At 45.0% G+C, this 15,019-nt stretch overlaps 1 protein-coding gene across 2 annotated transcripts in view; it reads right to left on the minus strand.

Moving 5' to 3' along the window:
- Positions 1–15,019, minus strand: part of SOBP (sine oculis binding protein homolog) — a 165,927-nt gene that overhangs the window by 17,274 nt on the left and 133,634 nt on the right. For both annotated transcript variants that reach the window (XM_027551284.1, XM_027551283.1), the window contains one exon: positions 2,352–4,307. In XM_027551284.1, coding sequence (XP_027407085.1) covers positions 2,355–4,307 — 1,953 coding nt within the window. In that variant the 3' untranslated portion in view covers positions 2,352–2,354. The remainder of the gene's footprint in view (positions 1–2,351; positions 4,308–15,019) is intronic.

Raw genomic sequence — 15,019 nt, forward strand, 5'->3', positions numbered from 1 at the left:
AGAAATATATATCATCGAAATAGCCCTCATATATTTCATGCTTTTATGTTCTTTTGGCCCCATGCTACTTATGGACTAGTGACACTCTCCCTGACCTGGTCACTTCTCACTCTAGTAATGGTAGTAAAAGTTTTCACCCTCCTGCTCTTTCTTTAATGTCATTTGAATGAGTGACACTAGAATGTGTTTAAAATGACAGTTCCTGATGCTTTTTTGGCTTTCTAAAGGCCATCACTTTTTTGGTAGTACATCTTTGCATTACTCACTGCTTTGTCAACCAGATTAAACTACGCTGGTAGAGAAATTAGGGCCATTTTCAACTGAGGTGACTAGCAGAAGGCTGAGACTGTCTTTAGAGAATAGAACTTGCAGATGTAAAATCAAGGATTGGTGAGCTGAGTTTTAGTATTCTGCTCCTACTGGCAAAGCCATCAATGAAAAAGGAAGCCTCAAATTATGAGAAACCCTTCTTGCATCATCCATCAAGGTCCCTTTCACGGGCTCCGAGCTTCCCAGGCAAACTCCTGGTTACAAGTCAGGTAAGTGTCTGGGTAAAGGTGCTGACTTCGAGAGACAATGGTTTGGACACATCACATCAAGTGTTCTTGTCCACATCTGTATTTCCTACTGTGAAGTAATGGGTTGGTATTCTCGTTTTTTCATTGTTCTTGCTGAAAAATACAACTGAAAATGCTAAAAACAAACAAACAAAAAACCACTGTCTAAACACTTAGAGAAGCTGGTGGGTAGGCTTAGTTTTTATCTAGGAAATTTCCCCCAAGACAACTGAGGTGAATGAAAGAATTTCATCAAGTAGGATAACAAAGGGACCAATTAATATCTACAGTGTATTCCCTGGAGTCAGACAGCCTAAATTTGAATCTCAACTTACTAACATGGAAATCCTGGAATCTTGGGCAAGTTACCTAATTTCTACACCTTAGTCTTCTCATCAGTAAAATGAAGACAACTGCCAAATGAAACCTGACCCAAAGACATCCTACTGAAAAATACTTAGAGAAAGACCTGCACATACAAATATGAGCCACTGTTCTTCCTAAAAGGTACACTTCCTGCCAGACCTCCTTCCTCCCGGCGTACACCGCCACCAGACTGAAAGTGCCTTGAGGACAGGCGCTGCCCCAGATTCACTTTGTCCCCCGCCCCACTCCCCTGACCTCCGCTCCTGGAGAGAGCTGTGCACAAGCTTTGTGCTCAATAAATATTCATTCCCCTGCTTTCCTCTCCATAAACAGCTGATAAACCCCAGCAGAACATTAACTGTCCTTGTGGACAGAGGAGAGCACCCAGGATTTGGGTCCAGGAGGCCCGAGTCAAATACCAGTTCCCTCACTTACCAGCTTTGATTTGGGCAACATCTCCAAGCCTCATCTTCATCCTTGTAAATGCAGACAATGCTTATTCAACCAGGATTGGCGGGAGGAACAGGCAGCCACACAGGCTCACTGCCCTCCCCCTAACTGAAATTCTGGACTTGTTATTCATGGTTCACTTGGTATTAATGATTCCTGCCCCCGCCCCCCCAAGGTCAGGGATGTGCACTCTCACCCACTTCAATGACTGTTGCCCTTTTCTCTGCCAGAGCCTCCCACTGCTTGGCGAGGTGAGCAGCCCATCAGCTGAGCTGCTGAGTCCCAAAAAGGGGAGAAAGCAAAGCTGGTCAGTGATGCTTGAGGCCTAGCCTGGGGAATGCTGGTTGGTGACAAATGAAGGAAGAGATCCCAAGAACAGGAGCTGCTCTAACACCTGACCAGGCAAATGGGGCTTCATGGCCTGGGTTCAGTTGGCATAGGCATCTAAGAAGCTTAGATTTTATTCTCATCTTGCAAATGGAATTCCCTGGTTATTGAGCACATTTGGTGAGTTGGGACATTCTGCCAATGCCTGTACCAGCTAGCTCCAGGAAGTGGCTCAGCTCACCTTTTACTACAGTCAGTCTATAATCTCATGACTGAACACGTACAGGTTCCGAGTAATCGTTTGCTCCTTCCTCCCTGCATCCTCCTCTACTTACAGACAGGAGCCTAAGAACAAAAGTGTAATTAGTAGACAGTGTTTCAATTCAGGTTCAAGACTGGGCTTTATCACTAAGTGACCTCGGGCATGGCACTTGCTATTGACTCAGTTCCCTCAGCTGTAAAATAGAAATTGGATCAAAATGATGGTAGTATGTGACCATACAAGGCGAGGTGTACAACACATAACGTAAAACCATGATTGTCAACACAACTCTCTCTCCCTCTCTATCCCCTTTGCACGCGTTTGCCTTATAAGAAGTAAGGAGCAGTGCACTGACTCGTGCGGAGAAGAGCCCCGGTGAACATACAAACCTTTTACTTATTCTGATTTCTAATTCGGAGGCACCTCCTTTTGAGTGGAGGCTCCAGGTCCTCGGGCCCGGCGCTGAGCATGGGCGAGGAGATGATGCAAGGCGCCATGGCAGCCTTCTCCGCGGGTTTTGGCACAGGCTGGATCACGCAGCCCGTCTTGGGCAGCATCCGCAGAGCGTAGGCGTGGTCCTCGTCCGCGGGGTTATTAAGGTTCGGGTCTGACTTGTCGCCCCCCGCCAGAGCCTCCTCCCCCATCAGCTTTTTGGCCGCCTCCCCGTCCAGGTGGCAGTTGGAAGCACAGTTGTTCTCCTTGACCGACTCCAGCTCGCTCACCGCCGGCTCCTCCGGCGACAGTAGCTTCTTGGGGGGCGCGGGAGGCGGCGGCGGCGGCGGCGGCGGGGGCTGCTCGGGCGGCGGCTCCGCGCCCTTGGCGCCCTCGGCGGCGCCCCGCGTGCCGTTCACAATGACATTGCAGGCCGCGGCGGCCTCGGGGCCCGCGGGGGCGCCCGGGCCCGGGTCGCCAGCGGCGGGCGGGCTGCAGTGGCCGTCCCTGCAGCCGCCGCAGGTCCTGCGCTCGGCGGCGCCGGGTTCGCGCTCCGCCTTGACGTGCGCGTGCAGCGCGCGGTGGATCACGTTGTGCAGCCGGGCCCGGTGGCCCACCGTCAGGTCGATGACGCCGTCCTGCGGGCCCTGCAGCACGCCGCCGGGGAAGCCGAGCTGGCCGCCCGCGCCGGGGGGGCTGCCGGCGCGCCGCGTCAGGTCCACTACCTCGCTCCGGCCGTGCTCCGCCGGCGCGGGCGCCAGGCTCAGGGCCTGGCCGGAGCAGCCGGGCGGCGAGTCCGCGGACTTGGACGAGCCCTGCTTGGAGTCCCGGGGGGACAGGGAGTGTCCGCCTGGCTTGCCTCCTGCCGCCGAGGAGTCGCCGGGGGCGCTCGGAATGAAGTTCTCCCCGTTGCTGGAAAACCCGTTGGGGGGCTTGGAATCACTGACATGGGGGACGGGAATGGGAATGGGGATGGGCACGGGCAGGGGCACGATCACGGGGTATGGCACGAGCAAGGTGGGGGGCGGCACCAGCGGGGCGAGCGACGGCAGCCCGAAATTCATCATCTGGGGCACAGGCATTGGGCCATTTGGCATCATGCTTACCGGCGGGAAGGGGAGACTCGGCAAGGGTGCGCCGGGAGGCGGCGGGGGCAGCAGACCCGGGGGGTTCCCCGGCATGGTCGGGGTGCTCGGGGGGTGGATGTGGGGCGACAGCAGGGGCCGGTGCATGGGGCTGGAGGTGGGGCCCAGGTTCCTGGGGCCGCCTGGCGGGGGCCCGATGCCGGGGAGCATGGGGTTGGACAGGGGGCTGTTGGGGTTGGAGGCGTGGTGCGGTGGGCCGCGGATGAAGGGCGGGCGGAGCTGCTGCATGATCTGTTGTTCCATGAAGATGGGCAGCGGGACCGGGCCGCGGTTGGTCATCACCATGGGAGGGCTGCGAGGCGGGACTCCGAGGGGAGGCCCGATGCTCGCAGGTGGCTGGACGGAGACAGGAGGGATGTTTGGCGTCTCGCTGATGGGCATGGACTTGGGCACTGGCGTAGGGATTTTAGTGACAGAGCAGTTGGCAGTGTCAGATGGAGAGACGGTGGTGGACGCCGATGGGCCAGGGCCCTGGCTTTGGCCAGCTGCAGCCACCGGGGAGGGGGCCTTCCTGCGAGCATCTGTTAGAGGGATATTCCAAGAGTCTGGAGTGAGCAGCTGCACCCCGGTGCCTTCTGTTTTATTTTCCATGGGAGGGTGTAATGTGCTGCACAGCCCAGCTGGAAGATTGGCCTGTGTCTCTTTGTAGAAAATGTCCATTTTGTACTGATTGAGACATTTCGCGCTGCAGAACTGAAGCCTTCTTTCCCCGTCCCCAAAGTCCAGGTATTCTTTTGTGTGTCTTATGTGCTTACACCAGTCACATACCTACAACACAGTAATAAGAAAAAAGATAAGCAATCTACTTTGGTAGATAGCATTTCATGTTTTACATAGAGGTTCTTTTCAAACTTTATCATAATTTTTCAACTAGGTGGAAGTGTTTCCTTCTAAAAGGTAAAATTCTTAAATGTTTGTAAAATGATTTCTCTTTGGAAGCCAGAATCGCTTTATAAATATTAACTCTTCAGACTAGCAATTACCACCATCTCCTATTTTAAAAAAAGAAAAAGAAACTGTTGTTCCCCTTTAAGCATAACTTAAAGGTGGATCTGACAAAGAGTACATATACCTGCCCATATATTTTCCGCAGTCAAAGAGGCTCATTGTTCATGCAAATCTAGATAGTTTTGGTGAAAAGAATTCTCCCAAAAGTTCAGTGGGCTTTGAAATATAGACCCTTAAAATTCTCCTCACACAAAGTCACTTTACACTACTGACTGTTGGATAATGCAGTTGGAAGGGGTGTGCTGTGTTAACCAATAACACAGAGCACTGAACATCATTATGTCTGGCTTCCAAGGGGAAACTTGGAATTAGTCATGAAGTCTGTGTGAGGTTTAGCTATTCCCAACCTGTGATGTTGCAGCAAGCTAGAATTATTTTTTGAGCTGTTTGCCCACTCTCTCTCAGTAGTCAGAATTTTTGGTGACATTTCTTGGCAGGCAGTCTTATTTAACAACTTTTCAAACACCAGAGAACGTTTTCCAAAAGTTTTTATGGCTTTTCCGCCCTTCAAATCTACTCCTGGCAAAAGAAAGACATCACCAAATTTATTTTAAAGTTGGGCTGCAGAACTAATTAAAGGCTGAGAGCTTTTCCCAATTGGAAATCACTAGACATCAAAGTTCAAAAAATAGTCATTCTCGGCTTCAGAACCCATTACTTTGGAGAAATTATTGTGATTTCATTAACACATTAATTTTGCAACACCATCAGCTCTCACAGATGGTGAAGACATGATCTACAATTCAAATATGACTCTTGTTTGCACAAATGTCTTTCCTTCATATGGCATTTTAAACAAGAATTAATATGAGTAATCTTGCCATAGCTATAAACAGATAAACAGATGTCAAAATTTTCAATAGTTCTTTCAGTGCCTTACTTTTTTGACTGAACATTACACACACAATCTTTTTTTCTTTTTTTTTTTTTGGTCATTTCCTCAGCACTCAAGCCATACAGCAGGAGAGGAAGAATTCTGAAACACAATGCAATGGTGAGTTCATTGAATCTGAATCTCTTTTCAATAAAGCCCTGGTTCCAGTATTGCTCTGAACGGAGCCCTGTTTTTGTTGAGAAGGGTGTCTGTTGTTCTGTTGCTGGTGCATGTTGTTTTTTTTAACTATGGCAAACTGATAGCATTAAAAATGATAAATTTTAGTAATGATTGGTCACATAAACAATGCAAAAACAACATATGTTGGGCATTTGATTACTCATCTCATTTAACTCTCAGCTTTCCTAGACTGTAAACAGTGGTGGCAGGCTAGTATGTGATTTTGAGTGTACACACTCATGGCAGATGTGTCTGTATGTGTAAATCCACTCTTTTCCTTCTCACTTTTCCCCCTGATATTGCAGGTAATATATTTGATGGTGTGAGACTGAATAACACGTACTTATTGGCATACATTAGTTTTTTGTTTGGTCTCATATCAAAAAACCCTTTCAAAATGCTTGTTGCAAAAACAAACAAACAAACAAAAAAACAATGCTAAGACACTCCTGTGTTTCATTACAGTGTTTCAAGTTTCTCCAGAATTGAGAGTTGTGTTTTTATTTTTATCACAGTTGAGATGTCTAGTTTACAAATAAGCACAGAATTGCCTCTGATGAGAAGAGACACACACAATCTCTCAGACTCTTAAAATTCTCATCTAGATAAAGGCCAAATAAACTATTGAAAACTTGATGCTCATAAGTTATTGATTTTAAAACCTGATCATTTTTATAAAATTAATGTATAATGACATGACATTTACATTCCAATATGAAATAAAGCCACCAGATTCTGTTTCAACATTAGGAATCCATAGAAAGCCTAAAATGAAGCCTAAGTGAAGGATCAAATATAGCTTCTTTAATCATGAACTAAAAAAACAAACATTATCAATGAATTAAACTAATTAAAATAATATATTAAAATTTCTGGCATATTTCTTTTGGATCATATTTTTTAACCATAAGGGGAAAGAGTTTTCTGAAATCCTTAATTGGTTTTCAAATTGCCAGACTGAATTATTTGCCTCCAGAGGATTCCTATGTTTCCTCAAGCTAAATAAATATTTTCAAGTAGAGTAACAAAAAATAATCTAAATATAACTTAAATGCTCTCCCTTTACTTCCTTCACTTTCAATAATTCATTGATGAATAAGGAATGCTTATAGATCTATCCCAATTATCCAAGGAGTGTTCTCCACCATATTTTATTTATTTCCTCATAAAAGGAATTACAGACATCAAAGTTCGAAGCAGATTCTGTTTTATCAGGCTTTCCAGTTAAAGCAAAAGCCTAATGGTTACCTACTTGATTTTCTGCAGCATCCCAAAGGGTTTACATAATATTGTGACAGTTTATGACTATCTCATTTTGGGTAAGAAGTGTGAGTGTGTATGCTTGTCTTATTACATTTCAATTCTGAACACTGGTCTAAAAACACAGTAAAGCAATCTTTCTGGTGAAGCGAAAAATTATTAGAGGAAAAAAATTGTCACTTAATACATAATGAATCACGTCTGTCTTATAGGACACATCGTTTAAGATTGGGTCAATGAATTTATGGCACAAATGGCTATATCATGTGAAGCAATAAAATGCAACACATCATTCATTCTACATCTAACTAATGACACACTTCTCATAATTAAAGATTTCATCATAAGAGCCTGAGCTGATTACTTAAGATGTAGTAGTTAGGTGAAAAATATATACTGTAGATCTTTCTCTTTAATAAAATAACATTTGCATATCCATGAAATACATAGCATGTGTCTCATAAGCTATGGTTTTTCTGAATTGTGGTGTTATAGGGTATCCTTCCCGTCTTTTTTTCCCACAGACGGCTTTAATTTTTTCTTTTTAACCTTTTGAGGCATTATTTTTTTCCTCATTATGCCAAGAAGTACCAAAATTCCTTCAGATATTTTAGAAGATAAAGAGTAAGAAGTGCAGAGCTCAACTCACTGGGCTCTGGAATGATTTCCCCTAATTCCACCCGGCTTTGTTTCTGTTGGAATCTGGCCTCTTTGGTTCCACTTCTCCCCCTAACAGGTCCCAGATTGGATGGAGCTGAGGCTGAAGCTGTTTAACGATGGCAATCTGGGGACCGAACAATCAGCTAATGCGAGGCCTTTGAGCCAGACAGCTGAAATGCTTCGTATCACAAATACATAATGTATCACGTGGAAGACAAAAAGATCACAAAGGAGATAAACAAATGCGTATTCCATTCAACCCTATAACAGCAGTCCTCAAAAAGATTAAATTTACCTTCCTGGGATGTGTCCAATTCTAAACAACAGAATGAACATTTCCTTTAGTCCATTTAGAGTATTTATATTTTGGTGGCTGACTGCCAGGGTAGTACTTATAAGCTCAGTGGCCTGATGGATTCACTCCTTTCCTGTGAAATAAATGTGGCAACCTACACCACTAAACTGCTCAAAAGACACTGCCTCAGCAGAAATATCACTTGCTCTTGATACAAGAAAACTGAAAAGCAGGACTTCTGGTTCCTATAACTCTTTCCATCTTGTATTTCCCCTGGAAAGAAAGAAAGCTATTCATGTTGGCAACTGAGCCTTTATTTTTATATAAACGTCCAAAGTCAAAGCCAAAATATGCCATGAGGTTACCCACATGGGCACAATATATACACTCGGCTGGGCTTAGAAGAAGATTCGGGTAGTGAGGGAGGGGGGACAGGGTTCCTAATTAACACATTAATCAGCTGTCAGCTGTGGGAGTGAAGTTCATCTTCCAGTGGAATCCACCCACCACTGCCTTCTGAGTGGTGACCAGCATCAGGCAATATTAAGAAACTCTTGCTGAAATCTTTCTTACTGGGCAAAGACATTTGCAGCAATGGAACAGTAAAAAGATATTAGCAAATCCTTGAATACCATCAACAACTTGAAAACAAAACAAAAGGTTCCTGTGCTCCTGACTTTTCATGAATACAGCACTCAGGTAACAGCTCAGAAATTGTAGCTGCTGTAACCAAGACGGGAGCTTGCCATAAGAGGCTGATTCTCTAGATCTTGGCCTGTTGAACACAGCATTGATCCTGCAGTCCAGGCCAGCTCAAAAAATCATGAGCTCACCTAGGAGTGAAGCCAAGGAGGCTGGACAGACATGGACCACAGGGGTGATCACTGTTTTGAAGGGTTTGGGTCTGCTTTACCTATAGATAATCACCTCATAGCATGAATTAAGGACCTTAGACTGATCCTGCCTGAATACCTGCTTTCAGCTCAACCCTGCAGTCCATGGCCCCAGCACCAGCTGTTCCTTTGGATTCAGGCTCTGCCTTTATCAGAGCCCTAATTTGGTGCACTTGGGCAGCAGATTGATTTGGAATCAGAAGATATGGATGTGAGTTTGGGCTCCATCATTTTCCAGCAGCACAGCCTTACGAAAACATCAGCTTCAGTTTCTTCGTCTGTGAAATGGAGCTAATAGTAGTGATGGGTAATGCTGGTGTACTGGGCATATCAGTGACCTTTATGGAATATTTTTTCAGTTCCTAACCTGCCTCCCTCATGGTTGTTGATTTCCTAGGAACATCCCATATGTTTAAGTTCAGTTTAACTTAATGGGAGGATGTTTCTAATGGCAGCGTGAGGAGGAAAATGAAGGTTTTCATCCAGGCTTTCCTAGGAGCCTGCGTGTGTTTGACATAGAATGGAGCCTATCTCTCTCTGGGCAAACACATGCTGAACCTCACAGAGCCAGCTCCATCCTGCCACTCCAGGGTGAAGAAGGACTGTCTGCAGAGACAAGGAACTGGATGACAGACCTGTGTGAGTCCCACTGCCCACCCTCCTGGGAAGGCCTTATTCAGTTCCTGCTGAGCCCACTTTTTCTAAGGCCAGTCATTCTCCAGTTCAGGCAAAAGCTTGAAAAAGCAGCACGGCTGCATGGAAATGAGTGTTAGAACCATTAAGATGAGTAATTCCTCTTAGGCTCAACTGCTGTTTGAATAGTGGAAGCCATAAACTGTGCTATTCATGTTTTATTAAAAAACAGAACTGATGAACGATCTGCTTGACTCATTACATGGCAGAAACTATCTTCCAAAGGAAGGGCCAGAAGCCACGGTATCACATGCCCTGAAGACAGGATGACCCGAGCCGGCACGGCAGAATGTGTGTGAGGGCAAGCCCCTGTGGAGAGGGGCGCCAAACTCTGATGGGGGAGACCAAGTTCACCATTCCAACTTTCCTTGCAGAGCTGGATTACAGTGAAGGAAGGAAGAAGATGACCTAACCTTAGACGTGCATAGCCACACAGAAATCAGGAGAGGGATTTAGAATGAGCAAAGGCTATTATTGTGTTGTTGTTTTTTTAAGTCAATTCATGGAGAAGTTCATTCTCAAAAAAACTAACTTTCTGCAGGTTTAGAGTCCAACATGATGGTGTTTGCTATATAGTTCTTTTTGTATAAGCGTCTTATTTGGTTTTTTGTTTGGCTTTGCTGTTGGGCTTCTCTCTCTCCAACCCCCACCCCTATCTCTTGGTCTCTCTCTTCCTCGTATAGGATTTGGAACTCAAGAAGACACTAACAACCATCTTTGTTAGAACTGAACATCTCCCTAGAAAGCTGCCCTGTAGGAACTTTATACCATGACTCAATTACTACTTATAAGTTTCCAGCTGGATTTCAGAAACCCTGGGCCAGGTCACCAGGGCAGAGCCTTCTCTTTCACACATGCCATGAGCTCTGAGAGGCAGAGCAGAGATATGCTTGGTTTTTAGGATCTCAAAGCGCTGACAAATGGCTTCCAGGATTTCATGAGTGCTGACAAATGCCTCCTTACTGACCCAAGTCTCTGTTTCTACAGCCAAAGCAAGAGATGGACTCCTGCCCTGTATTCAGTGATGGAGGGTCCGTCCATCCTCATGGCCAAACATATGACTCAGAAGAAGGTGATTTTTCCCTTTGTTCTGACAAGTTTGGTTGCCTAAGCGCATTAGTGTATCGTCACAAAACTCTCCACTTCATTAAAACTGGATAAATGCTACTTACATCTTCCTAACACAAGTCATCCAGATGGAAACTGAAAAATTCAAACATTGGAAAATCTGGCCCACCTGATGCCAAATGTTTGCCTCTCTGTTTTTCAGTTCTGCAGCTCTGAGAGGACAGACACATAGTCCAGGAGATCTCAGAGCAATGAAATTCAGCCCTGAGCAGAACCTCAGAGATCACTGGGGACACCCCTCCAGCCTCCAGCTCCTGGGAGGGCAATACTTAATCATGCTCAGCTCAGGTGCTCAGCTGTAAACTGAGATCGTCTATCGGGACGCACTGCCCAGGAAACACGTGGCCAAGAAAGAACCAGCAAGTGACTGCAGACATGGAAAATGTGCCCCATAAAAGCAGAGAGCCATGTCCTACCCTATCCTCCAGGGAATCGCTGCTGCCATGCCCTGTGACTCGATCTTTTCTCCTTTATATCAACTCCAGATATTCTAATTGTGACCTGCCCTGAAAATTCTGCCATCACAAATCCAATTATTCATTCACTGGATTCCTTGTTTCAGGAGGCACTGAACTGCGAAGCAGTACAGTAAAGATTTAGCACCTGCCCTCAAGAAGCTCAGAATCTATTAACAGACATGGGAGGGACTTCCCTGGTGGTCCAGTGGCTGGGCTCTGTGCTCCCAATGCAGGGGGCCTGGGTGTGATCCCTGGTAAGGGAACTAGACCCACAGGCCACAACTAGGAGTTCACATGCTGCAACAAAGATCCTGCATGTTTCAACTAAGACCTGGTGCAGCCAAATAGATAAATATTAAAACAACATCAACAACAGTCATGGGAGAAATTTGTGTGCCCCACTCCCCAGATTTGTTCTGAATGCAACAGTTTTTAACTAAAAAATAGTCTTAATATTTTACTCTCAGTATCTAACTCCCCTTTGCTCCTCTACCCTGTGACTCCTCTTTTATCAAATGTATATCAGAATCTTCTTTCAGATATGTATTTACCTTGGTTATTGTAAACTTTCCTTGTTTTCAAAATAGATATATGGATCTCTTTTGAAATGTACTTTGATCTCATTTATCATTACTCTGTTTCCTAAATGCATACTTGAATATTTGAAATTTCATTATAAGAGCTCTCTCTCTGCCTGAAAAAAACTATATAGAGGGACTCTGGGTTGCACTTGTATAAAAGGAGAGCCATCAATGTGATGTGTTAAAAAGTGAAGTATACTAGTTACCTGGCTTCTTTTTATCTGTGGTCACTCACCTCATTTCTTCCTTCATACAGACTTTTTAGAAAATGCAAAAAATCATATTTCAATACAAGGTTTTAATTCCACAACATAGCTAATCATACATCAATAATATGACTCTTCGGAAGGATTGTTATTGTTATCTGTGATATTTGAAACCATCTCTTTTTTCCCTAGGGATGTTATTTGTATCTGCCTCCTCACCCACCCGGGCTGTGTCTTGGCATCAGTGATGAGCAGCACCACTGAAATGCCACAACATTAAGGCTGTGTGCATGCTGGTGGTCCAGGTCAAAGGCACTTGCTGGGCAGAATTCACAGCTCCTCTGGCAATCATGCTCCTCAGCTCCCTCTCTGGCAGCTTCTCGAAGGCTCACAGCTGCTCCTGGTGACTCTCATTTATTTACCAACTATATTCTGATTGCTCAAAATCTTCCAGCTACTTGGCAAAGGGCTTCACCTGCAATGCCTCATTCATCCTAACCCAGGGATTGAACCCGCGTCTCCCGCACTGCAGGCAGATTCTATACTGTCTGAGCCACCAGGGAAGCCAATGCCTCCTTCATCCCAACCCAGGGATCGAACCCAGGTCTCCTGCATTGCAGGCAGATTCTATACCATCTGAACCACAGGGAAGCCCAATGCCTCATTCAATCCTCTTTTAACAGTTTTGCACATTTCTGTGCTCCTGGGTTCCAGACTGAACCAGCTCCTATCTGTGGGTGCCAGGCTTGCCCATTTCACCCCCTGGTATCCATGGCTGCCCAGTTCTCAGATCTCTCCAGGACACTCCATCGAAAGCTATGGTTTTTATTATCATGCCTAGTGGAAGCACCAATTTGATGTAACAATAATAGATTCTATGAGTAATAAGAGCTTAGATTATTTAAGCACTAGTCACCATGCTAAGCATGTTACATGAATTACCTCTTTTAATCTCCACAAGTACCTTACCACCTAGATAACTGGGGTTTAGATGGGTTAAATAATTTGCCCAAGATTACCTATGCAGATAAGGGATGGCAGATCCAGATTCTAACTTAGATCAGTCTGGCTCAAAGCCTATACTGCTCCACTATCTCAAGGATTTTTGGCATTTTCCTTTAAAACTACAAATTAAAATGACTGACTAATACAGACACACCTCGTTTTATTGCACTTTGCTTTATTGCACTTCTCAGATGTTTTTTTACAAATTGAAGGTTGGTGCCAATCCTGCATCGAGCAAATCTATTGGTGCCTTACTTCCTGCGGTACTTGCTCACTTCGTGTCTCTGTGTTGCACTGTGGTAATTCTCACAATATTTCTAACTTCATTTTATGTTTGTTATAGTGATCTGTCATCAGTGATTTTTGATGTTACTCTTGGGAAAAGAATAAAACTTGCCGAAGGCTTAGGTGATGGCTAGCATTTTTCAGCAATAAAGTATTTTTTAATTAAGATATGTACATTACTATAGACAAAGTGCTATTGCACACAGCCTAGAGTATAGTGTAAATGTCACTCTTATATGCACTGGGAAACCAAAACATTCATGTGACTCACTTTATTCCAATATCTGCTTTTATTTTCAGTGACCTGAAATCAAATCCACAATATCTCCGAGGTATGTCTGTATTTGATAACTTTAGTTTGAAATTTTGGAATCGCAGACATTTAGACCTCTAAGGAACTTCACGGGTCAAGCCAAACCCGTGTCCCCCAGGAAGGGTGCGTTTCCTTCTACAGAGCTGGTCTTCCAGGTGGCCCTATCTTCCTATGACAGGGTGGCCATCCAGCTCTGTCCACATGGCCAGAGTTCCAGAGAGGCTGCAAGACTGTGAAGAGCCCTGTGCAGCCTATTTTGTCCGTGAACAGCTTTGAGTGTTAGAACGTTTAACCATTCAACGTCCCTGTCACTTCCACCCACTGTTAGTAGCTCTGTTCACCGGGGTGTCCTAGCACAGGTCAAAACCTCTTCCAAAGCTCAGCCTCCCAAATACTTAAAAAGAGCCGTCATTTTTCCCCCAAGCTTTTGTTTTTAAACTTCCCCAGATCCTGCACCCATTCGCCAGGGACAAGTTCCGAGAGCCCTCCCGTCCTGTCTGTCCTTGACCCAGGTGTCCACTTCACCTTGGGAACGCCCAGAACAGCATGCAGCCACCTGGCCGCGTCCAGGGCGTTCTCCTCTCCCTCTCTCCCGTGGAACGCCTTAGCTCCACTAATGCCACCCTAGAACACATGTGCTTAAGCTAGTTGTATCCCGCTGTTAGTTATTTGCTTTTTCAAAACAAACATTTATTGAATGTCTCTTACGTACGAAGCTTGAAGCTTTCACTGATCTCCTTTAATACTGACAACAAACTTGTAAAGGAGCTACAGTTTTTCCCATTTTACTTGAAAATGAGGAAACACGAGTTCAAAGAGACGATGTGGTTTCCCTAAGCTCTCACAGCCTACAAAGAATGGAGCTGGGATACAGATCAGAACTCCCAACCCATCCTCCTTTCACTCCACCATGCTGCTTGCTTCACTCTGAGTTGTTGCTCAACCAAATCCCTTTTCGCTTAAGTGCTCATCAACCACTTGTTTAATGATATATTCAAAGACTTTTGAGGGTAAGCCATGAAGCCGACTGGTCTAGACTTTCAGAAATCAGAAACCCTTTCCCGGTTTTGAAATGTTAGTCCATTTGTGTCTTTTTGAAACCCTTCCTGTTCATCATGATGGAAGAGAGATTATGCAAAAGTTGATATGAAATAATCTACACACTTCCCCCACATGGCAGGGAGAGCTGAATTTGGTGAGTGCGGCAGGTGCTCTCTACCTCTTTGCCCTCAATGTGGGATTCATAGTCCTCTTTATGGGATCTGTTTTACCCTTTCCAGTACAAAGAGCACTGTCTTTCTGGAAACAATGGAAAAAAGAACAAGTAAAAGGTGTCTAGCCTTTCCTTCTCACCCTCTTTTGTTAAACATTTCACCATTTGCTCTGAACACTGATCTCTCCAAGTATACTTCATGCTTCTATGAGCAGAGCCCTAAAAAGTTCCTTTTATTATCTTGGGCAGTTCCCCCAAGCATTTATTCCTTCATGCACCCTAGCCTTCCTGACACAATATCCATTTTCAGAATTTCCCACCTTCCATTTCCCCTCCTCACCGGCACAAACTACACTGAGCTTCTGATTTGGCGAACGAAGCAAACTTTCCTTGGATTAAAAATGTCTGCTTTTCTAAATTCCAGGGAA

This window comes from Bos indicus x Bos taurus, chromosome 9, assembly GCF_003369695.1.
Source record: "Bos indicus x Bos taurus breed Angus x Brahman F1 hybrid chromosome 9, Bos_hybrid_MaternalHap_v2.0, whole genome shotgun sequence".
NCBI lineage: Eukaryota > Metazoa > Chordata > Mammalia > Artiodactyla > Bovidae > Bos > Bos indicus x Bos taurus.